This window comes from Drosophila pseudoobscura, chromosome 3 (assembly GCF_009870125.1).
Source record: "Drosophila pseudoobscura strain MV-25-SWS-2005 chromosome 3, UCI_Dpse_MV25, whole genome shotgun sequence".
Taxonomy (NCBI): domain Eukaryota; kingdom Metazoa; phylum Arthropoda; class Insecta; order Diptera; family Drosophilidae; genus Drosophila; species Drosophila pseudoobscura.
In genome coordinates, this window is record NC_046680.1 from 13,927,996 (window position 1) to 13,949,787 (window position 21,792).

At 41.6% G+C, this 21,792-nt stretch overlaps 4 protein-coding genes across 4 annotated transcripts; 3 read left to right on the forward strand and 1 right to left on the reverse strand.

The window, feature by feature from the left end:
• Positions 1–2,600: 2,600 nt before the first annotated feature.
• Positions 2,601–4,022, forward strand: LOC4804621 (uncharacterized). The gene is made up of 4 exons (XM_033378673.1): positions 2,601–2,839; positions 2,897–3,077; positions 3,131–3,389; positions 3,448–4,022. Coding segments are annotated over exons 1-4 (804 nt in total). The 5' UTR covers positions 2,601–2,837; the 3' UTR covers positions 3,810–4,022.
• Positions 4,023–4,586: 564 nt separating this feature from the next.
• FANCI (Fanconi anemia complementation group I) lies at positions 4,587–9,858 on the forward strand. Its single transcript, XM_002138550.4, has 13 exons — positions 4,587–4,736; positions 4,846–5,300; positions 5,356–5,591; positions 5,657–5,766; positions 5,822–6,272; positions 6,326–6,414; positions 6,479–6,591; positions 6,686–6,951; positions 7,015–7,358; positions 7,422–7,765; positions 7,825–8,156; positions 8,225–8,990; positions 9,048–9,858. Exons 1-13 carry the CDS (start codon positions 4,638–4,640, stop codon positions 9,838–9,840), a joined length of 4,398 nt encoding a protein of 1,465 aa, XP_002138586.3. The 5' UTR covers positions 4,587–4,637; the 3' UTR covers positions 9,841–9,858.
• A 1,474-nt stretch (positions 9,859–11,332) lies between these two features.
• Positions 11,333–12,800, forward strand: Jhbp10 (Juvenile hormone binding protein 10). Its single transcript, XM_002138551.4, has 4 exons — positions 11,333–11,505; positions 11,808–12,045; positions 12,108–12,241; positions 12,308–12,800. Exons 1-4 carry the CDS (start codon positions 11,424–11,426, stop codon positions 12,724–12,726), a joined length of 873 nt encoding a protein of 290 aa, XP_002138587.4. The 5' UTR covers positions 11,333–11,423; the 3' UTR covers positions 12,727–12,800.
• A 1,536-nt stretch (positions 12,801–14,336) lies between these two features.
• LOC4804622 (MORN repeat-containing protein 3) lies at positions 14,337–15,577 on the reverse strand. The gene is made up of 2 exons (XM_001361118.4): positions 15,022–15,577; positions 14,337–14,962 (listed from the first exon to the last, which is right to left on the reverse strand). The coding sequence occupies exons 1-2, from the start codon at positions 15,497–15,499 to the stop codon at positions 14,523–14,525; spliced, it is 918 nt and encodes a 305-aa protein (XP_001361155.2). The 5' UTR covers positions 15,500–15,577; the 3' UTR covers positions 14,337–14,522.
• Between the last annotated feature and the right edge of the window lie 6,215 nt (positions 15,578–21,792).

The window sequence follows — 21,792 nt, forward strand, 5'->3', positions numbered from 1 at the left end:
TTTCATCATGGAACCACCCCCGATACATACCCATACACATACCCATAAGCAGGATCGTCTAGATCGGTACCGTTGTTGATGGTGGAAGAGGCAGGGGCAGTACCAGCGGAGACGCTTTACTTTCATCAATCTAAATTTTCAAAGGTACATTTAAAAAGAAAGGGTATAGAAAATTACATACGCAGTTTTTTTTAATTTTCGCTCACAAATCGTACTTGCGTGTATCATTTATTCCAATTGATTGCACTTATATCCTTTTCGCTCATTCACTTTCAAACAATTTCTATTTGGCGCTTAAGTTTGGTGGGACTTTTCTCTGGGATTTCCTCTGATGGGATTTTTCCTCGCCACAATGTCCCTTTTTAGCTCAACAATGCTGGCAACATTCAATTTGTATGGGCCAGACTCATGCAACATTGTGCATACCCTGGGGAAATGGATGATATAGAAATGCAGAAATGTTAGTCATTCCAGGCTCTAACTAATGCAGAAACTAGATAGTCTCTGTTTTAAACGATATTTTGCAGCTCATCGTCTGTCTACAGAGACCAAGAACTGGTACTGGGATTAGGATTTTTATACAAACACATAATCAATTGCATGAATAGACCAAAAAAAATGCAATCTAAGACAAGGTATTTACTAATTACGTTTGAAAGCAGGTTGTAAAATATCATATATATATAATATTCACGAAATAGGGTATACAAACGCCCATACCCTGGTTGACAAGAAATGAGTCTGCAAATACCAGCAACATTGACGTCACAAGCTGCGACTATTTTTGAAACCGTGTGTTTGTCAAAATAAAAAACATGCGAGTACTTAAAAGTAATTAATCCTGATCAAAATTGTTTCAGCAATCGTATAAAATTATCTGGGCAAAATTGAGAGATCTATATAGCTGGGAATATTCGACGGAAGATCAAAATTGAGGGAATCTTCGTATTTGTTGAATCGGTAAAGGCCCGGTTGACAACATTTAAATCCTTGTCGCTCGCATTCAAAAAAGTTAGATTTGGCGCGCACCACTCGGTATATTTTTCAAATGAGACCGTATATTTCGGGTCATACTGTAGAAAAACTGGTTTTCGCCGCGCTCCCATGTGGTGTTTTTTAGTGCTAAATGGTATTTTTGTCAATTATTAATCTTATTTTCAATGCTATATAGAAATCCAATAAATGCAAGTATTTGGAATAGGCCAATCATGTATAGAATTGATTCATCAATCGTACAAAATTGAGTGGGCATGGCTAAATGTTTCATATAGATAGTATTATTCAACGGAACAAAGAATATGAGGAATTGGTCGTTTTTTTGAATCGAATTTGAATTCGCCGCAGTTCGCCGCAGTTCGCCGCATTTCGCCCCAATTCGCTTTGGCAACAATGAGTCTCATTCCATACACAAAAGTTGCGGCAACATTTACTTGAAAAACGTTTTTTGGTCAAAATAAAATACATTAAGGTAATTAAAAGAAGCAATCTTGTAGAAAATACATTTATCTATGGGATAAAGCCAAGTGGGCAAATCTATATAGCTTGAAATATAGGCAATACCCGATTCGCCGCAGTTTCGCTATTGCAACAATGAGTCCCATTCCATACACAAACATGTTGCTAATTCCATGCCCAAATGTTGCTAATTCCATGCACACATACCCTGGGGGAAATGGATGTTATAGAATTTTGAATACGTTTGTCTTCCAAGGCTCAGTAGGTATCAGGATCGAGATAAATATTCACAAGATACTAATAATGTACTTGAATATGTCTAAGGAATATCAATTTGAGAAAAGGTCTTTATAAATCACGTTTCATCTTCATATAAAATTAATAAAATAGGGTATACAAAGGCCTACACGCAACATAGTGACTCTTTTTTTTGTTGAACTTTTTCGTTCAAACCTTTTTTTACAATAAATACAATAAAAGCAAGGATTAAAAACTATCCAATCTTGTAGAAAATTGATTCATTAATCGTATAAAATTATGTGGGCATTGCTGAGAGATTTAGTTAGTCAGCATTATTCAATGGAATATCAAAATAGAGCAATATGAACGAATTTCCCTTTTCGTTTGTTTTGATTAAACTATTTCGCTACTTGCTTTTTGTTTGACTTATTTCGATAAAACCTCTTTTTACGCAAATTGCAATAAAAGCAAGTAATAAAAATAAGCCAGTTAAGTAGAAAATTGATTCCTTAATCGTATAAAATTATGTGGGCATGGCTAAATGTTCTATATAGCTAGTAATATTCGACGGAACAAAGAATATGAGGAATATGGTTTCCAACCCTGACGGAGAACGATTAACCTATTACAAGCCAAGGGGGTATTTCAATTTTCCACTGAAAATAATGAAAATTTAATCATTTTAGCGCAGTTCAGCTGAAAAATATCGTGGTTTTTTTTTAAGTTTATAGTAGAGATGGCATGAATCCTCAAGAAGAATTTACAATCAGTAATATTTTCCGCCATTTACCTCAAGTAGTTGAACTATTTAAATACAGGTGGCTTTAGTGGGCTAAGACGCTTGCATCGATGTTTTTTTTACATCACGAAGGTAAATAAATATTTTGTAAATAAATAAATAAATAAATACTCTAGTGATAGCTCGATTTATCTAAATCTGGATGGATTAAAGCCCCTGCTAGTGCTGAAGTGAACGCCGGATTGTCCCCTCCCCGTGCGCTGCAGGCTGTGCTGCTTGGAGTGGTGGAGATAGTGGGCGTAAAAGTTGGTCCTATTCCTGCTAATAGATACAAAAACACGGAGTTGTGACAACGAATCCAGCGGCCAAACCGACCAAGCAGTCAAACAAAAAACCACGGGAAATGTAAATAATGTTGAAAATGTTTGTAAAAATTTGTACTTACGACCTCATTGTATACAGGGGCAAACACAGAACTGCGCAGCAAGATGCCATATTCATCGCATTTATGGAGAGACACCCAATGATAGCCAAAAACTACCTCAAGGGTGATAAGCTTGCAGCTGAGGCCGCCTGGAAGCGGCTTTCAAAGGAGTTAAATAGCGTGGGTCCGCCAGTCAAAGAAGTTTGTGAGTGGAAAAGAGTAAGTGCCGAGCAATCGCGCTGTGTTCCGTCATCTCACTTGGCTCTTGATAGGTATGGAAAGATTGGAAAAGCTGCATTCGTAAAAAGATTACCAATAACAGGCTGGAAGATTCAAATGCCAGCGGCAAAGGCTCGCTGTATCAGGATACACTCACTGCTCTAGAGGATGCAGTGGCCGTGATCTGTGACTTGTATGATATGTCCGACAGAGTAGTCGAATCTCGTCCAAAGGCACGTCAAGAGATTTCCAACAGTTTGCAACTGCAGGACATTAAGACCGACAACGACGAGGTCACAGCCACAGATGACGGTAAGACAAAAATATCAAGCCGAAACAAATTTATGTACAATTTTTTTTTTATGGAAAGATGATGAGGAAGAAGATGACTGCTACAGCCGGATTAGTGACAGACGTATGAGTGTGAAATTGGAGCAGCACACTAGCACTTCGCAAACTCCGTCTGCCAAAAAGCGCAAGCTGGTAAATGATATAAATGCATTAGAAATTGAACAAGAGAGCACGGTGCCGATGTTAATGGACATTGCAAAGGAGCTGCGGAGCATGAATAGACAGACTCGCTTGAACGCCCAGCGCACAGAAGCCAATACGGACGCGCTTTTGGCTCTAGGCACACAGATCTCAGACCTAATGCAGCAACAGCTCAAGGAGCGCAAGCGGCTTAATGCTATAATGGAGAAATTTGTTCTAAAAATGGAAACAACCGACTAGCTAGTTCTAAAGAAAATATTAAAAGTGTCCCCCAAGACCAAATGTTTGACGAGGAAAGCAAGATCTGTTCACTTTTTCATTACATTATAATTAATGTAAACTAGGCGCATAATGGGGAACCATGGGCATTTTTGAGAGATGTGAAACGCCGATTAGCCAAACGATAAAATAAACAATTTGCTTCCTTTGGCAAATATTTTGAAACTCAACAGACACGCAGTTGGTTTTGGCGGGAACCTTTTGAATTGAATTTTCTTGTCAAAATTTGTAGTGTACTGTTTTTTAATTCCAATATCATTTCTGGGTCTTTCATTATTGATGAGCAAATTAATAGGGGAAAGATATAATTTAAGCGCATTAACATAAATATGAACCTCTATACACATATGTCACGATTTTACTATTTTTAAATATATTTTATTCTTTATTTTTTTTAAACACCATGTCTAGCTCACACACCTTGCAAATTTGTATGCTTTTTTTGGTATTTTTCAAGACACGCTATGGAGTCACCCTCTTGCCCAATGCAGCAATGCAGAATTTTTAATTTTGTAAGCAATAAAACAAAAGGTGTCCTTAGAATTAAACAATCTTGCTAAGAGTAGATTCATCAATCGGATACAATTATTTTTTCAAGGATGGGGGTCCCAGCTATCTAGTAATATTGAACCGAATACACAAAACGAGGAGTATGATGGAGTTTGGTATATAATTGGTATGTTTTGAAACTGTGAAGTGTATTTCGGTATATTTCTGAGCAAGCCAGCCGGCGCGGATTTTATTTTTCAATTTATAAATTTGTTAAATTTGTTAAAAAATTGCGAAAAAATGTCGCGGGATTCACTGGAGCTGCAGGTGCGAAAGTACGGCGAAAGAGGGCAGAGAGATGAACTGGAGTTGCTTATTAAAAACACTTCAGTAAAACAGGTAGGTCTCAAATTGTGTGTGCAAGGCATCAACAAGTCGTCCTTACCATAGACGTGCTGCCTAGCACCGCGTCTGGCATGCTCCCCATCGACTAATATTGTTTCACCAGTTAACAGACACTCTGAATGCCACGATATCCCGAAGTGAAGGTATCAATTTCTGGAACTACTTTCTGCTGGCCTGCGACACTGAGAGCGAGGAGTCCAAGAAGAAACGGTTCGCCCTCGTCCAATGTTTTATGGATGGGCTGCGTAGTATAGAGCTGAACTACAAACAATCCTTCGATTTGATCACACGATTGGCCCAGGACTTGCCCACCTTCTCTGCTGATGAACTGGCTTGGATTATTGAGCACTGTGTGGATGGCATGCGACAGGGAGACGCCAAGTGCGTTGGTTGGAAGGATTTGTTGCCAGATTCACTGGCTCTGCTTTCGGCAACTCCACGTTTTATACTAAATGGGGTGGGAACCGATGGAACCGAGTATAGAAACAACACCGTGAAAAGTATATGTACCATGCGATGGCCGTCTTCAATCCTGACCCCCATTGCTGACATGTTCAAGTAAGTTGCGCCCATATAATGCTAAAAAATTCTACTGAAATTTTCGTTTTTTTAGGGCCATAAATCTCAGCAACGGAGAAATTTTGACCGTTTTAAACAAGTTCTCCGGGGCTCTGCAGGAGCTATCGCCAATGGAGCTACCAGCTCTGTGCTTCCAGCTCTTTTCGATGTGCCAAAATGCCTCACAACTGATTGTACCGCTGCTGGCATTGGAGAAGTATTTTCAACGCAATTACTATAAGCGCTTGTTCTCAGACATGAGCAGCAATTCTACAGATTTCGACAGCATAGGTTCGGCTAATTATTTCAATAATTTACTGTGTATCTTTCTATAATTTGTTAATTTGTACCATCAGATCCATTTTCGGACAAAGAGCTGCGGGAGGCCGAAGAGACTATACTCCATCATTTGAATTACTGTACTATGTATAAGCTAACTGAGAAACATCTGGCTATAATGTTGAGGGTGAATATGGGCTCTCCTAAATTGAATGAATTCTAATGTTAAGTTGTATTTGCAGAACTTCTCGCATTTGCCCGATGTCATTCTCACGCCATTCATGCTCAGCGCCATTATTTCGATGACAAGCGTGAATCGTGATCCAGAAACTGCGCGCATCTCTCGATCCATTTTGCTGCCATTCTTGCGAAATGTCATAAAGAATAATGAAGAAGAGATAACGTTGGCAGACTATTCCGTTTGGTATCGTGATTCGTTACAGCGCAAACAAGTCGACTTGCAGCAGGTCTTAACGGTGCTCATAGATCAGAACAAAGATGGAAAAGATGTGATCACACCAGGACTAGTCCACCTAGTATTTTTTCTGCTTAAATCGCATTCGCCCAAAATGCATACTCTAGCAATTACTTTTTTAACAAAGTTCATTCGCAAACGTTTCATATTTGGGCAAGGTATCATTAGACTCCTCTCTGAGTGGATGATTGTACATCAAGATCAAAACCAGTTTTCGGGTTGGTATTGGATTCCCCATAATAATTCTTAAATAACTATGTATTTTTTCTAGAATGTTTAACACTATTAAGTGTAGCTGACACGTACACCGTCTCCGAATGCACTAAAACCATCCAAACAGTTATGGAGCATATGCTATGGGCAAGTCATTCAAATACATGTATATTTGTATTCTTCTATTAACAAACTATTCATTTTGTTAAAGCTGCCTGGAGAACAAGCCATGCGCATGATGAACTTTCTTTTGCCCCTGCTGAAGATTTCGAATCGAGTTCGGGATGCCCTGATTGATGTGCTGTGCAAAGCAATGGGTTCTAGGTGGGTACCAGACCCAATCAATCAAAAATCGTTATATATTTTATAGCCTTTGTCATTTCTAATAATTCATTATTATGCCATTAATAATATCTAGCGGCATGCAAAAACGTCGGATGGCCATTTACGGATTTTGCATGATCCTTAAACAGCTTAACAACAGTAACGCACTGCGTCAGACCTCCAGTGCAACCAGTTTCTGTACTCAGCAGAGCATTTCCGGGTACTCAATGATGACACAAAATAGCCTAGGAAGTCGAAGCAATCCGCAGCGCAATTTCGACATGCTTACTCTGGAAATTATAGGAATGCTGCGAAATTGTTTGCAGCAGCAGTTCGACATACGATGTACGCTTTATGAAAGTAAGTAACCGAAGTGCATACAGCCGATATTCTTCTGATTATTTTGGAATGTACCTCTCACAGATCTGCAACGGGCCGTGGAGCTAAATGCAAAGCTTGTGCCTCACGTCTTGCAAGTGATTGATTGGCATTTTCGAAGCTTTTTTGACACTCCCTCTGCAGAGGAGGCTGGCGACGATTTAGACACAGTATTTCGTATACGGTACGATCAGCTGGTCACTGCCAGCGATCAACAACATATGGAAATTCAGCTTAAAGATAACCTGGGAAAGTTGGTTCAATTCGTGGCTAACTGCTTGGTAACCTTTGAGCGTGCCCCTTCCGGCTATGACACACGTGAGATAAGTCGTCTCCTGGCCTTATGCGTGCAACGAATGGTGGCCAACAGATTGCCAATAGACGACGTTGTAAGTTTAACGTTGTCTCATAATTCATGAAATCAACTAATTCATTCATACATATTTTCCCAGTCCCCTCCAGCCACCCACCTGAAATGCGCTCTAGTTCTGCAACAACTCAATCTTATTGAAGGAATCGTTTCCCACTTATTGCTCAGCTCCAAGCCAAGCAACGATGCCATATGCCAAGTTCTGCCCCTATTTAAGCAGCATTGCAAGTTATTAGACGATCTTAAGACTTTGGCTGGCTCCTCCAAGAAGCTACAGAAACAATCAAAGAAAACTGTCAGCAATGATACCACAACTTCCATTTTCAATCTTACTGTAAATGGAATCCCAATGAAGAGCATGTGCACACAACCTGAGAATATATGGGACTTGTCTATATTGGATAAGCTTCTTCATCTACTCCTCGAGTGAGTGCCATTTCGACTGCGCCGATTCCAATGTACATGTTTTGAAAATTACTTTTCAGTGACGTCGTTCCATTTGCCGCGTCTGAGAAAACCATTCAGTTGCGGTCCAACGAGTCCCTGGTTCGTTATGTTGTGCAGATTACCGCCGAAAAAGTGAAAAACATTCGGCTTGAACCTGATTACAAGCAACTAGCTTACAGCAAACGTACCTTTAAGCAGTTAACAGACATCACCAAGATTATTTACGAGCGCTGCATTCGACGGTTGCCTGAGCTGTGGCGAGACTTTGACATGCAGACATCCTCTCTGGCGGCTCAATGTTTTGTTGAGTGCCTGCGAACAGCCCACGAAACCTATAGCAAGAAGTTCAAAGAATATGTCAAGGGATTTGGTAAGACGAATGAAAAACTATTTTTGAAGCAGAACTCTTATAAACTAATAACGTTTTATTAATCGTAGATATGGCATCCCTGAACAGAAGCAAAGCAGTGACGTACGTTGTCCAGGATGTGTTGGACGAGTTTATGAAAGAGTTTGCCAGTGATGACTCACTTAACAAAGATACCTTTATCGCGAAATTGCCGGTATACCTTCTGGAGTCATTGGAAATTCTGTTTGACCATATAGATTATGGAGAGCGTGCGGCAACTGAGTCCTACTCTTGGCTCCTCAATTTTTGTCGTACTCACGAGTTGGTTAATCCCGAAATGGGCTTAGTGCATAACCTTCTATTTATACAGCGTCAGAAAACGCACTCGGGTCCCTTTTTTGAAAGCATTGCCAGACAATTGGGGCATGTGCTTGGCGCTCTTAATGATAATATATCAATAGATCTCCCAGATCCAGGTCTAAAGTCGATAAGCACAATCACCGCTGAGAGCTGCTTGCAAAATCTCTATGTTGCCGTCCAGAAGCAGCTCCTAAATGTAGAATATTTCGTCGTAAAGGCCAACAACTTAAGCTACAAATGTCAGCTAGTGCCTGAATCAGATCAAAGTTATTGGCGGGGAAATCTAGATGTTATGGAGCGTTCTATTTGCACTCAAATAATTCATATTACGCGCACGCTACTGGCTCTCACCAATGTCTGCATTCCTCTGGGATCGTCTATGGATGGACTAATGAAATTGTTGATACAGCACTATATATGCCTTAAGAACCTGACAAGGCACTATTTGTCTTGCTGCACATCAGACGCCAGCAACGCTAACATGCGAAGCACCAAGTAAGTCCAGCATGGAAACATTTATCACAGTACGAGTATTATATTCACTGTTTACAGATTCGAACTGCTACTTCGGGAAGTAGGAAAGCAACTGCCGGCCAATGTCTATGAACTTATTACTTACATAGAAGCTAATACTCTCGATGAGGACAATCAGCATATCAAGACACGCAACGTACAAGCACAGCGCGCAAAAGTTCTGAGAGAGACTCGCCTTATTCCCAAAGTAATAATGGTTATTGAGGACTTCAACAAGCACATAATTCTATTGTCTAAGAAGACCAAAACCTTTAATAGACTAACAGATTATCTGCATCTTGGAACCATGCGGGACTTTGATATCAAATCAACTGATCTCAAAGCGGCAATAGAACGTAGTTTAACGGACACCCATGAGGTAGCTGAAGATGACTGCACTACAGAGGATATGGAGGATATTGATCACTCTAATGATCCAAGCAATGATGAGGAAGACGAGGCAGAGACGGAAATAATACAAGCCCCTAATAAGAGACAACGACAGAGACGAGCTCCTATCAGTGATACGGAGGAGTCGCAACCAAAGCGTAGACGGGGTCAAAAAGCGAAAGTAGTACAGAGTGCCAAACCACAAAGCAATGATGAGCAGGAAAGCAATGAAGAGCAACTTGAAACCATTCAGACAACGAAGCTGCGTAACAGAACTAAAAAGCGCCAAACGAAAAAGTCCACTCGCCTTTCGAATGAGGAGGAGTCAGCTGAGGAAAGAGGTCTGACCGAGCAGCGCACAAAAGACATGCGTAAATCACAGGAACGCGATACGGGGGTAAAGCCGCGTAGGCTCGGTTTGTTACGTTCTGGAAAGAAATAAATGCCATTTCTGACTGAATCATGACATGAGAGGATACTCTCAACGCGTGTACTGTGACCATCATCTTCTTCATCACTGTTTTTCGTCATTTTGAGGTAAATCCATTTAAGTTTTTAACTTGTGTTTTATGTACTTGTGCGCAAATTTGATGCCCGCACGCAATAGAGACTTTGCCGCCCACTCACCCCACCCTCAACATCATAGCAGGGTCCAGCCATCATTTTATTGCACTTGAAAACTTAATTAGGCCAAAATGCGGTGTGAACGCCTGTTTCTGTACAAGAGAGAATATTTTCGTTTGCCAGCTGTGCGAGATTTTTATTACACGCATCAAATGTAATTTGTTACAAATTTGATGTGTTTCTATTTTCTTGAAAACGGCATAAATAAAAGAAAAGTTGTATGATAGGGGATGGTAGGCGGGCCAGCTTTTTCTGATGGTCTGCCAACTGTTTTCTTTTTTTTTCCATGGGTCCATCATCGAAATGCGTGGCAGGTTTTATGACCAGGTAACTTTTGATTTGAGCTGAGAGGGTGCGCAATTACTGTAGGCTTTCCCTCGGATTATCGACTAAACGAAGCTCTTAGTTTCAAATATATGTATATTCTGTTTACATTCATTTCTTACATTGCAGTTTAAGAACTCAAATACATATGCTAACATACATACTTTCATAGTGCCAGCAGCTCTGACGAGCACTGGTTCCCTGTGATGGAATGTCCGGATTAAATTAATTTTGTGTTGCAACCCATTTGATGGGCTTTCCAATAAAAATACATTGAACTTAAATTCTGATACATATGTGTTTAAGCTTTTATTGCTTTCAATATAATTATCATTAATTTATTAGTATTATTACTTTGTAGCAAAGTGCGAAACAAAATAAAGTTCAACCTCTCTGTTTTAGTTTTTTCTTGTATTCATCGTTTTTTACTGGGTGTAAAGAGTGTAGTAGGATGTAGCCTTAGGATTCCTCTCATCGTCATCAGCACCTTTTGTCTTGCTCTTGTTTGCTTCGTTAGCGAACTGAGCATTTGCATCGAAAAATATAAACATTTTGTATTTTTTGTGATTGATGTAGATGCGATTCTCAATCTAGTTCTGTGCTATATTTGCGCATATTTAACAAGTTGAGCGTCAAGTGTTTCGCCCCCAGAGGAGGGTAGTCAAATTTATTATTCAAATTTCCGCAGCTGATTTGCCTGAATTTATTATTAAGCATTACAGCAGCAACTTGAGTTTTTTGTTTTAATTCACTTAAAACTACATAAATTCAACTTTACATGCGAGGCGACAACTCACGTGCCCCTGAGCCCCTGTGCTGGTGGCATGTGAGCTTAATTTCCAATAGATACAAATATATCTACGCCTTGTCGCGCGGCTCTGGCTTCTTTCCGCCGGCCGCCCCTTAAAAGCGCAGAGACTGTCGCCCGGCCAGAGCGACTTTAGTTTACCTCGCTTAATTCAATGAAAAGCACAGTGTGAGACTTGACGAATAGTTAGTCGATCGGTCGAGCGCAACGGCAACGGTTCTTTCAATTACCAGATCTACTCGCAGTGCTTTATAGCAGCTCGTCCCAAGATGATCTCCGATTGGTCTTGCAACAGTTTGCTGTTGCTGCTGATGTCGTTGGCCATGTGTCCTTGGACTGGCGCCAAGTTACGTAAGTGTCAAGCTGTGTGGATTGGGTCGGAAATTGTGATTTGATCGGGGTACTTCTCCGATTGAAGCGACTAACGTCACAAATTTTATTCAATGTCCTTGAAAAAGTCTTTGTTGTGCCGCACGTAACAGTTTGGTCGGGCAATGCGTCGATAGCACCTGACTTGCATATAATTACCGTTTGTTGACACCCACAAGGTTGATTTATAGCAAAAAACAAAAAAATTACTTTAAAACTATTCCATTAATTAAAAAATCGAAAATCGAAAACACATAATAATTTTTGTATTAAATCGTCCACAGCTTCCTCTATAAAACCATGTGCCCGTGATGATCCTCAGCTAGAACGCTGCATTATTAATGCAGTGTACCAGATAAAGCCGCGACTTATGCATGGGGATCTGGGAGACGGATATAAAACGCCACCATTGGAGCCTCTGTCTTTGGATAACATAGAACTCGGCCAAAGTAGTCAGTTCCAGGCTGTGTTTACACACCTCGAGGCTAGTGGAGGCAGCAACTTTATTATTGATCGTCTTATGTAGGTACAGTTAATGGCTAGTCAAGAATCCATCAATTAATCTATTTATCTCTTTATTGAAGTGCCAAACCAGCACAGATATCCTACGATCTTTGGATAACTCTGCCGCGCATAGACTTTAAGGGAAAGTATTCTATGCACCTTAATCTGCTGCTTTTGGATATTAAGGGAAGAGGAAACATGCATGGATACGCCGGTGAGTTCTAACATTCAGTAAACGGAAAGACCCCCTGTTACAATATAAACGATACCCATCAAATAGAAAACGCTAAGGCTTTTGTCAAGATGCGTGGCACTCGCTATCTGCGAGACGGGCAAGAGTACGTAAAGTTCACCAAGATGACCATGCGCATACAATTTAAGGACTTTAAGTTGAACTTAGAAAACCTCTTCAACGGCGATCGTATTTTGGGAGAAGTGGGAAACACCCTCATCAATAGCAATCAGGAATTATATCTGAATGAAATTATTCCTGGTCTGGAGCGTGGTCTATCTAAAAAGTTTTTGGATGTGGCCAACGAAATCCTGGATACCGCTACCTTTGATGAAATGTTCCCGCCTGGAAGGACTATTATTAATCCGATTTCTTTTCCCTCACCCTCAGCGGGACTCGGTCCATCCATATTTGAGCCGCCATTTGCATCGAAAAACCCTGCTGGTAGTATTTTAGATCATCCTTGATATTGAAATACACTTGAAAACTAAGACTCTCAAGATTTATGGAAATAATATAGTACATATGCTATGCTATATGATATTGTGCTCCGATTTGGATTCTTTTTAGCCGCTCTAGTGATTGGTGATACTTCATAGGGTCGGAGGCTCTTCCTTCCCGACGTGGCAAACATCTTCTCAAATTAGTAATAACTCTGAAAGGGTATACAAAAGTTGTGTTCTTTCGATCTGTTGCATTTGATAAGGATCGAATAATACGAACTTTGATTATCAAATGTTAGTTAGTCTTGTAGTATTGTATTTAATGCATTAAATTATAAAATATTGTATGTTGGAAATCGGAGTAATCCTATTTTTTATTTCCGATTTTCAATCGTGAATATTCCACACAAATTAAACCAATACTCTTGCGTGTACCAGTCTTCGGAGGTACAGTCAGCTCAGCCTTGCCACACACTAATTTGCCTTAGGGCGCTTAATGCCCTACTCCATTTGCTGGTGGAGGCTTTTGGAGAAGCTGGGAAAACTTTTTAATCCGCCACGAAGCTTGCCCTGTTTTTGCATATTAAGCTAAAAGTTTTGAAAATGTGTAGTCACCGCCTAACGGCGCCGGGGGGACAGTTTAAAGGAGCACACACACACACACTTCTCCAACATTACACCTGTTCAATGGGTCAGGGCACGTAGTTCCCTTTCAGTATTCCGCGGCTCTTACCGCGGCTCCTGCTTGTGATTAATCACCGGCAACGACAAAGATGAATTTACAGAGATTTTTTTTCGTAAAAGTTTTTACTTTCGTCTTGGCGGGGGATGGGCGGTTAATTGCGTTGGACTTGGACTTGGACTTGGACTCGTGGCCAAGAAAAAGTGTTGCCTCTGTAGGGAAATTTGGGGTGGCCCTAATTAAATTCATGCGACGCAGCTGTCACAGCCAAGAAAAAAGCATTATCGACTTTTTAGGCGCTTAATATTTCAAACGAAAATGTTTTTGATGTAAACAGAGGCAAGTCAAAGAAAGCCTTGGCAACATCTTCAGCTTCGCTTCCGCGCTGGCTGGCCAATGCCTTGCGAAGTGTCGCCGGCATTAATTTCATTTATTAATTTTTAACTACGCCCGCGCAACAAAATAAAAGCAACTTGATAAATGGAGAGCTAGCCAGTGGAAAGGGCGTTGGGGTGGGAGGAAATCTTTTGCTCTTCTTTCATTGTGCGCGTCCCCATTTTTGTCTGCTTTCTTTTTACCATCGCTTTTCTTTACTGACTTTTTTTTTGTTAATTTTTTTTAATTCTTTGCTTTTCACTTGAAAGACGCTTGAAACGTGGAGATGCGTCGAGGCTCGCTAATGTCCTTTCTTTTATCATTAAGTAGAAAACGTGGGTGCCTGGGTGCCTGGGTGTCTGTTGGGGTTGGTTGGCTGGTTGGTTGGGTGGGTGGGTTGGGTTTTGTTTCGGGCGTGGCAGGCCCATTTCGTTGTCCGAGGTATGGGGCAGTGGCGAAGCGCAGGTATTTTGGTGGCCATTAGTGGAAAAGCTCCCGCTGTCGGCTTAAAGTTCTAAGGTTGCGATTCTTTACATTGAACAATGAAAGCAGATTTATATGACAACTAAATGGAACGTTAATAATTAATAACCAATTTGTATTAGGCTCCTCTTATATTTTTACTAGCCCTTAAACCTTCTTGAGCTTCGAGAATTTTGACAAGAAAAATATAACATTGTAATAAATATATATGACCAAATGTGGTTCCCACTTGTTTGCTTTTGAGCATTAAGCTGTTGTTCATATATCAGTTAGAACAATTTTAAGTCTGGCTGACTTTTGTGTCCCCTCTGGCTATCTGAGCGCAGTCGCAAGTGCAAACAAACCCAGAGTCCGGATAGAGATCCACCATAGTCGGCGAGGCGATACGTTCCTCGAAGGAAGCATACTGTCGGCGGTGGTGAATGAATTCCAGACTGACCTTGTCGTTGAATCGACGGTGAGGCTTATCGCCGAACGGCTTGTATCTCTGGAAGAGTTCGCGCATTATTTCGTTGGGGTATTTCAGATAATTCTGTGTTATCGGATAGGGAGTGACTTTGTCATTGCGTCGAATGAGGACTTCATCCTGCATCAGGGATGTCTTTGCATTATCATTTTCCCACATTCCCTTCTGGATTTGACCAGTGTGCATATGATAGAACACACCCTCGCCATTTTTATATCCGCGCGCAAAGTGACCTTCGTAACGATTGCCATTAGCTGAAATTCGGGATAGTTTTAAAGCAAGAAATCGTATTATGCTTGTAAGCCATACAGACCATAAAATAAGACGCCCAAGCCATGTCGGAAACCAGTCTCCCACTCGCCCACATAGATGCCCCCATCTGCGTACCATTGAATGCCAAGGCCATGTCGTCGATTCCTGAGCCATTCTCCAAAGTAGACACAGCCATCGGGATAGAACTGCTTGCCCTCGCCGCACTTCATATCGTCGAACCACAGCCCCGCATATATCAGCTGCAGTTCTGCGCCACGCTTGCGTAGCATCGATCCAATGCCTTGCCGCTTGTTCATCACCCAATGACCCTCATAGACGAGCTGACCATCGGGCTTCTTTTTGTCAGAAAAGTACTTGGCAGTTCGCTTTGCCGTCTTCTTCACGCCCCAGCCCTGGTGCTGGTTGCATTTCCAGTAGCCAGTATAGGAGCCGCCGCCAGGAAAGTAGAAAGTGGACCTTCTCCCAGTACTGCAAACCGGCTTGTTGGGGCAGAAATAGCGCTCCAAGCAGGTACCCATTCTGTTAACAACAATTTGTGTATACTTTTATGCTTGATTTTTCCGGTGTGAGTATAGAGTAATGCATATCCAGTTGATTTTAGCCTACTTCATATTTAAAATAATTCACTTCCCTTTGATTCAAAACATGCTTGAAAGGGAAATGTCCCTCATTTGGTCTTCAGAGCATTCGTTTTATTTCATTGCAAAATTGTGCTGAAAATACACAACTTACTCTTACATACATATGATTAAAAGTCCTGAAACATATAGAGAACCGAATGTAGACATTTCGTGGACTTAAAAGTGTCCAGAACATCAGTCCAATTTCCACTTCTCGTTGTATAAATAATGCGAATGCGAATATAGAGAAGTGCGAAACGTGTCAGCAACACACTTGAAAAGTTATTGGGGTTAGGATTTGAATGAGAATCGAACATAAATGTAAATCACAAAGAACCTGAGGGGAGCAAAAAGGTGGAAAGGTTATGCGTGAAGTGTGGATGGATGGGTCATCGGATGGATCTACTTTTAGGTCCTGTTTGTGTCATTCAAATTATGAGCTTAGTGTGTCTAACGTCTCTGGAGAGCTTGGAGTTAGGAAATCAAAACACAGTTATCCAAACCAAGTCAGGTGTTTCGACGGAAAGATACCCGCTACTCAAAATATATAAAAGTTGTTTTCGGAAATCGTACCTATCTACCTATGGACCTATGTACCTGTCCATCGAGAGAATAACACGAAGCATATAGTCTTTATAGAAAGACCAAAAGCCCAAGCTGTCTTTGATTGAATAATAACGATGAACAACTTGACCCACATTTAAAATGGAGAGTGAGTGCTACACACGGATACAAGGGAAAGTCGAAGAAGTTTCCTTTCATGGAAATGCACTTTGTAACATCTCTTGAATTACAAATGCTTGCTGATTTTGCCTTTCATACCTACGGAATGAACCCGGAATCGATTCATATTTAAGATTCGTTTATTCAGCCGGCGGAACCTCTGATTGCAACCCTGACGGGACATTAAATCACGTGCCACCATAGGACACCTTTGTTATCCCTTTTTCGTTCCCGATTTAGCTCATTTGCATAAACTGCAGCTGCAGTCAGTGTGTGGGGTAATTTTTTGTATTCGAATTTTGGTATAAAAAGCGTGCCGCTTGCCTCCTATTCGTTCAAATAGTAATATGATAATACCACTGTATTTGCAGCTCGTAATACTTAATGTACACTCTCAAAGGCAGAAATCTTGGGATGAGGACTGCTCTATTAATTAATCGTGACAGTCAAAATATAACACTATTAATAAAGCAACTAACTCGGCAAACGGAACGGATCAGTTCAGTTAATTTTGCTATTTGGGGTGAACAAGTGAAGCGGATTTTAGCCTGTGGGCAAAATAATTGCAAGTGACAGGCGCTTTAATTTTTCTTCCTCTTCGACAGCCTATTTTTAGTCGGGGAAGTCTGGGCCGAAGACCCGTTGCCATGTTTATGATAAACTTAATACAGTGTAAATGAACGGCCCCATTGGCTGGATGGCGGATAGGTGGATGGGTGGAGGTTGGAGGGTGGAGCGTGGATGGGGCTGGTGGAAGTTTCCGCTAACCACAGTTAGGGAACACATTTTCTTCTTGCTTTTCATCCCATTCATCTTCTTGTTTTGATAAACTTCAAATAAACAAATCAGTGAAAGAAAAGCAAAGTATAGAACTCAGAATGGTGAAAACTTTTTGCGTTTGCGGTTGAATGAAATGGAAAATTTTAATTGCTGTGCCGCGTATTGGAGGAGCTCTTGTGCTCTTGTAGCTGTAGCGCTAAGGATATTTGTATATACATACATATAAGGAAATTTATGTACATGAAAACTTTCATCAGGTTCTCTTGTTCCGTTCCCCAACAAACCAACAAACTGATGAAGAACCCCAGCTCTAAGTAATTTAAATTATTGCAAAGCGCACACAAGCGCAAATGAGGACTGAACGCGAGAAGAAGGACGCAAATTCCACTGATTTTTTCATTAAGCTCATGTCAGATTAGCAAGAAGGAAAGAACAAGAGTGAGGCTGAGGCAGAGACAGAGACAAAATGAAAGGGAGTTGGAGCTTGGTTGAACCGAAAGACAGAAGGGGGCACGGGCACGGGCACGGGCACACACGGGAGCCATAAATTATTTGCCCCGAGCCAACCCTTGGAAAAGCGCAAAACTTTTTTTACATTGCCAGACAGAGTAACAATACAAAAACTGTACAATACAGCAACGACATTTGTTATAAATTAAGTGATGGGGGTGCTCAATATTAAAAAATGTGAAATACGGTGTTTGGGTGGCGGCAATCCTGTGAGGACACAGGGTCTTGCAATCGAATTGCGAGGAAACACCCCATTGTTGGCAATGGATGTGGTAGGTGTACTCTATCGGGCATTTAGTTAAAAAATCTATTACAAATCATAAGAACGGCTTTTCCTCTTGGAAATTCATAGATTTAAAACATATTTTTATGAAAAAGTATACTGCGTTCTGGATAGGGTTGTTTCTTGTGCCTGAACCTAAGGCGGAGATAAATCAGGAGAAAGTGAGTGCAGTAGGGGATGGTTTGAGAGCTCATTCGATGACCGACATTGCCAGAACGTCCTTTGTTTTAGGCGTTTAACCCTTTGAAGCTCCACATTGTTCTCAACCCTCGGACAAGGGCTGGACAGAGAGCAGTTAACCAATGAGGACTCAGGTTCTAGCTAACCCTTTTTCAGCTGATAAGGGTGTACTTGGGGCGTGCCACACCCTCACCCCCACCCCTCCGCTCTGCACATAGAGCCAATTCTCGAATTTTTAAAAAGTTCGGTTTTTCTTACGTTGTTGTTTGTGTTTTCGAAAACTTTGATTCACTTATTTGCATGCGCCAAAGTTTCTTCATCTGGAAAGAAAAACGGAGAAGCGGAAGAACGGAAAAAGAGAGGCAACCAAAAATTGTGCTCGAAACAAATTAACAGTCCAGTGATTATTGTCAAAAGCAAAGAAGGAGGAAGGCAAAACAAGTGCCTATCGAGCGGTCTCCCCCACGCAGCTATTCCCCCCCACCCATCGAGCAATTCAAAAATTAGAAAAGGGCATAATTTTAATGAACTTTCTTGTTGAGCCGTGGTCGTGGTCGCCACCCATATAAATACTCTCTGGTAGCCAGAGCAGCTGTCGAAAAAGGACTTACAAGTTTGCATTCTGCTTTGCCCACTTGTCTTGGCTTTTGAGTTGTTTCGTGAGCCTCTTTGATGGGAGTTTGTTTTTCAAACGGACTTTCTTAGTGAAGCCAAGAAAATGAAGCAAAGTTACACGCTGAGCTCGGTTGGTTAAGAGAGACGGAACCCCGGAGAAATACGATGATGGACAAGATGATGGCATCGTTCAAACTTCTCTGGCATTAATCACTTCCACTCAAATGATGCCTGGTCCTAATTGCACCTCCGCTTGCCGCGTGCTCAGTCCCTTTTCAATGCAACTGTAAATTGAAATGGGTCTCAAATTGCAGCGGCTGCATGCCAAAAAAAGAAGGAGGAGAACACCTGCCTTTCCCATCGACTGCCGACATTTCTAATGCTCACGCCCGACTGCTGCCAAATGAAGGACAGCCGAAACTATTCAAGCTGATACGCAGTTATTATGCAAAACAAGATGGATCTATATCGAAAGATACGAGTATATAATCGATCGACTTGCAGATAATCAAAGGGAGAAGCAGCTGGCCTGGCAGGTATTGAGTAACCGGATTCCTGTACAGAATTCGTTTTACATACGTGTAGCATTGGAGATAGTTTTCTCAAGTTCGGAAAGATACTATGTTCTTGCATGTAAAGCCTTTCGAAATTCATTGGATCTGCCTGCGAGTCGTCACAACGAAATACAGAAGAAAAGTACCTTCCAATTGTCTGGAGACAAACCCAAATGATTGATTGGAGGCCAGGCCGGACAGTCAGGTACCCATTAAGGACCTCATCCAATATGCTCCTAAACACAATCTCGCCTAATATTTTACGCTCATTTAGGGCATTACAGAAACATAGCTAACGGATTTTGTGCAACGCACCCTGCTCCGAACAATGGCTGTAACTCTTGAGCGGGCCCGAAAGGAATTGCAACTGTGGATCAGGGGATCACAATGAAGCGGATGGGAAAACTAAAACCAACGCCCGCTTGACATTTGGCTGCTAAACAAACAAATGCTGCAAAAAAAGAGGACTGCAAAGGGACACAAGGAAGAAAAAACTGTCAACCTTACGTACAACCGTATGGGTGCAGAATGGGGGGGAGTAGAGCAGGTCAATCAAGGGATAGGGATAGGGATAGGGATAGCACGATGTTGAAGCGCAGTTGCACCACGGTGTTGCCTTTCTAGAGAGACATTTTTTGGTATTTTTTGGTATAAAAACTGAAATTGAAATTGTGTCATTTCATGCCAAGAGCTGAAGAGAGCGTAAGGGGAGTAACAAAGGCGGGTGGGGGGACACACACACCTGGCCTTCAAGCAGTTTTACGTCCTTTGTGTACTTTGCTTCCTCCTAACTGCCATTTTTAATTGTTTGTGTTTAACGGTTATCAGGCGAGGGCCAAGAACACAAGAATTTATCGAAATTTGTTGTTTTTCTTTGGGCTTTTTATGGCCTGAACTCTTGACGTGGCCAGTTGCCCATTAAGCTTACTTTTAAGTGCCATTCTGTCCCATTCATCTGCGTCTCTTCTACTTGAAAAATTTGCGCATGCACAGCAATTTCTCGTCTCGCCTTTCACTTTGTTTCTCATTTTCATTTTCATTTTCTTCCGTCTCCTTCTCCGTATTCCAATCTTAATTTTTTTGTTGTTGCCGCTTTGGGGTTGAAAATAATTCATTTATGCAAATGAGGGGGTGTTTAAAATTAAGCAAAGAGCACGTAGGCCAAAAGTAGCGGTAGCACCAACAGCAGAGCATGATATCGTGGCCATAATGAAGGAGGTGACTGGATGGGTGGTGCAAAGGGGACAAGGGGAGAGTTGACAGCGACAAGGGCAGTGAGGGCATTGAGAAATGATAGAAACAAAAGGTTTTCGCTCTCCCCAACACCACTTGCCAGCACTCTCCCAGCTCAAAAGAATCTCTGGCTTTTTCTCTGGCTGGATATAAGTTACAATTTGTAGAATACGTCGGGGGAGGGGCAGTTCTTAGAGAAGAAGTGTAAGAAGGGCGTGCTTTCCCCAAAAATGTCCAAAAGTAGCCTTTGGCTTTGGGATTCTCGAACACAATACTAACAAATTAGCCATATTTCATTATGAGTATTTTTCATGTATCTGGCGATGGTAATCTTTGTCCTAGATTCCCTGATAGGCAGGTTAACTCCATTTATCAATCATCAATCTAAAATCATTGCGAAGTGCCTCGCTGTATCATCAAATAAACAGCTCATTCCTACAGCAAAAAGGGGCGGGCGAAGGGTTCTTTTCCCACATACTCGTGCGTGTATGTATGACCCTTTTCAGTGCCAGCAACAATCGAAATACAAAGCATAAAAAAGAGTATCTCGGCCAGATCGGATCCTGGCGAAACATGACATTTATTACGCTCTATTAGCGACGAGAGCCGAGTCAGAAAGAAAGCAAATCGAAGGGGATTGAAGAATGAATGGATGTGTGTGGGTTCTGGTGCGAGGTCATGCGAATCCTTTACCATTGGGGGTGAACCGTATGTGCGGTGGGTAGGTGTGGGCGAGGGGGAGGGCGAGGGTGAGGGCAACGATTTGTAATGCTTTTGGTGCGAGATTTCTTATGCAAATACAACACACATGTGATGTGGCCACAGGAGTATGGCGGCGGGTAAACGTGAACCAGCACTAAATGTTGACGCGTGCTGCTCCTGCGGCCCACATATTCACATATGTGAATGCTCAGGATGAATGGGGGTGAGGTGGGGCCCTGGTGATGCCTCGGGCTCTTGTTTGTGTTTTCTCGTTCCTCTTCCACAACGCTGAAAGGTTAAATGTTGCCACTGGCACATAATTTTGTCAAGTGCTGTCAGGAGCCCTCACTCCCCAGCCCCATCCTGTGACCTCCACATGTGCTGCATTGTGTTGTTTGTGCGCCTTACGTGGTCAGCCCATAGTGCTTAATGGGAAATTAACAACTTAATTAATTTCAGTGCCATTTATCTTCAGACTGCGTAAGAAAAACTTCAACGTACCAAAGATCAACAAATTTCCATTGGTCAAACTTTGGCATCCCTGGCCAGGCCAGGCCAGCCCAGCCCAGGCCTGCCCCCCGACTCCTGTCTCCGCAAATGAGATTTATTTA

Coding starts and splice junctions, on each gene's coding strand:
- Jhbp10 (XM_002138551.4), top strand. CDS start 11,424: ATGATCTCCGATTGGTCTTGCAACAGTTTGCTGTTGCTGCTGATGTCG. Junction 12,046..12,107: donor TTTATTATTGATCGTCTTAT/GTAGGTACAGTT, acceptor TCTTTATTGAAG/TGCCAAACCAGCACAGATAT. Junction 12,242..12,307: donor AAACATGCATGGATACGCCG/GTGAGTTCTAAC, acceptor CCCATCAAATAG/AAAACGCTAAGGCTTTTGTC.
- LOC4804621 (XM_033378673.1), top strand. Junction 3,078..3,130: donor AAGTTTGTGAGTGGAAAAGA/GTAAGTGCCGAG, acceptor GGCTCTTGATAG/GTATGGAAAGATTGGAAAAG. Junction 3,390..3,447: donor GGTCACAGCCACAGATGACG/GTAAGACAAAAA, acceptor TTTTATGGAAAG/ATGATGAGGAAGAAGATGAC.
- LOC4804622 (XM_001361118.4), bottom strand. CDS start 15,499: ATGGGTACCTGCTTGGAGCGCTATTTCTGCCCCAACAAGCCGGTTTGC. Junction 14,963..15,021: donor CTTGGGCGTCTTATTTTATG/GTCTGTATGGCT, acceptor CCCGAATTTCAG/CTAATGGCAATCGTTACGAA.
- FANCI (XM_002138550.4), top strand. CDS start 4,638: ATGTCGCGGGATTCACTGGAGCTGCAGGTGCGAAAGTACGGCGAAAGA. Junction 8,157..8,224: donor AGAATATGTCAAGGGATTTG/GTAAGACGAATG, acceptor TATTAATCGTAG/ATATGGCATCCCTGAACAGA. Junction 8,991..9,047: donor GCTAACATGCGAAGCACCAA/GTAAGTCCAGCA, acceptor CACTGTTTACAG/ATTCGAACTGCTACTTCGGG.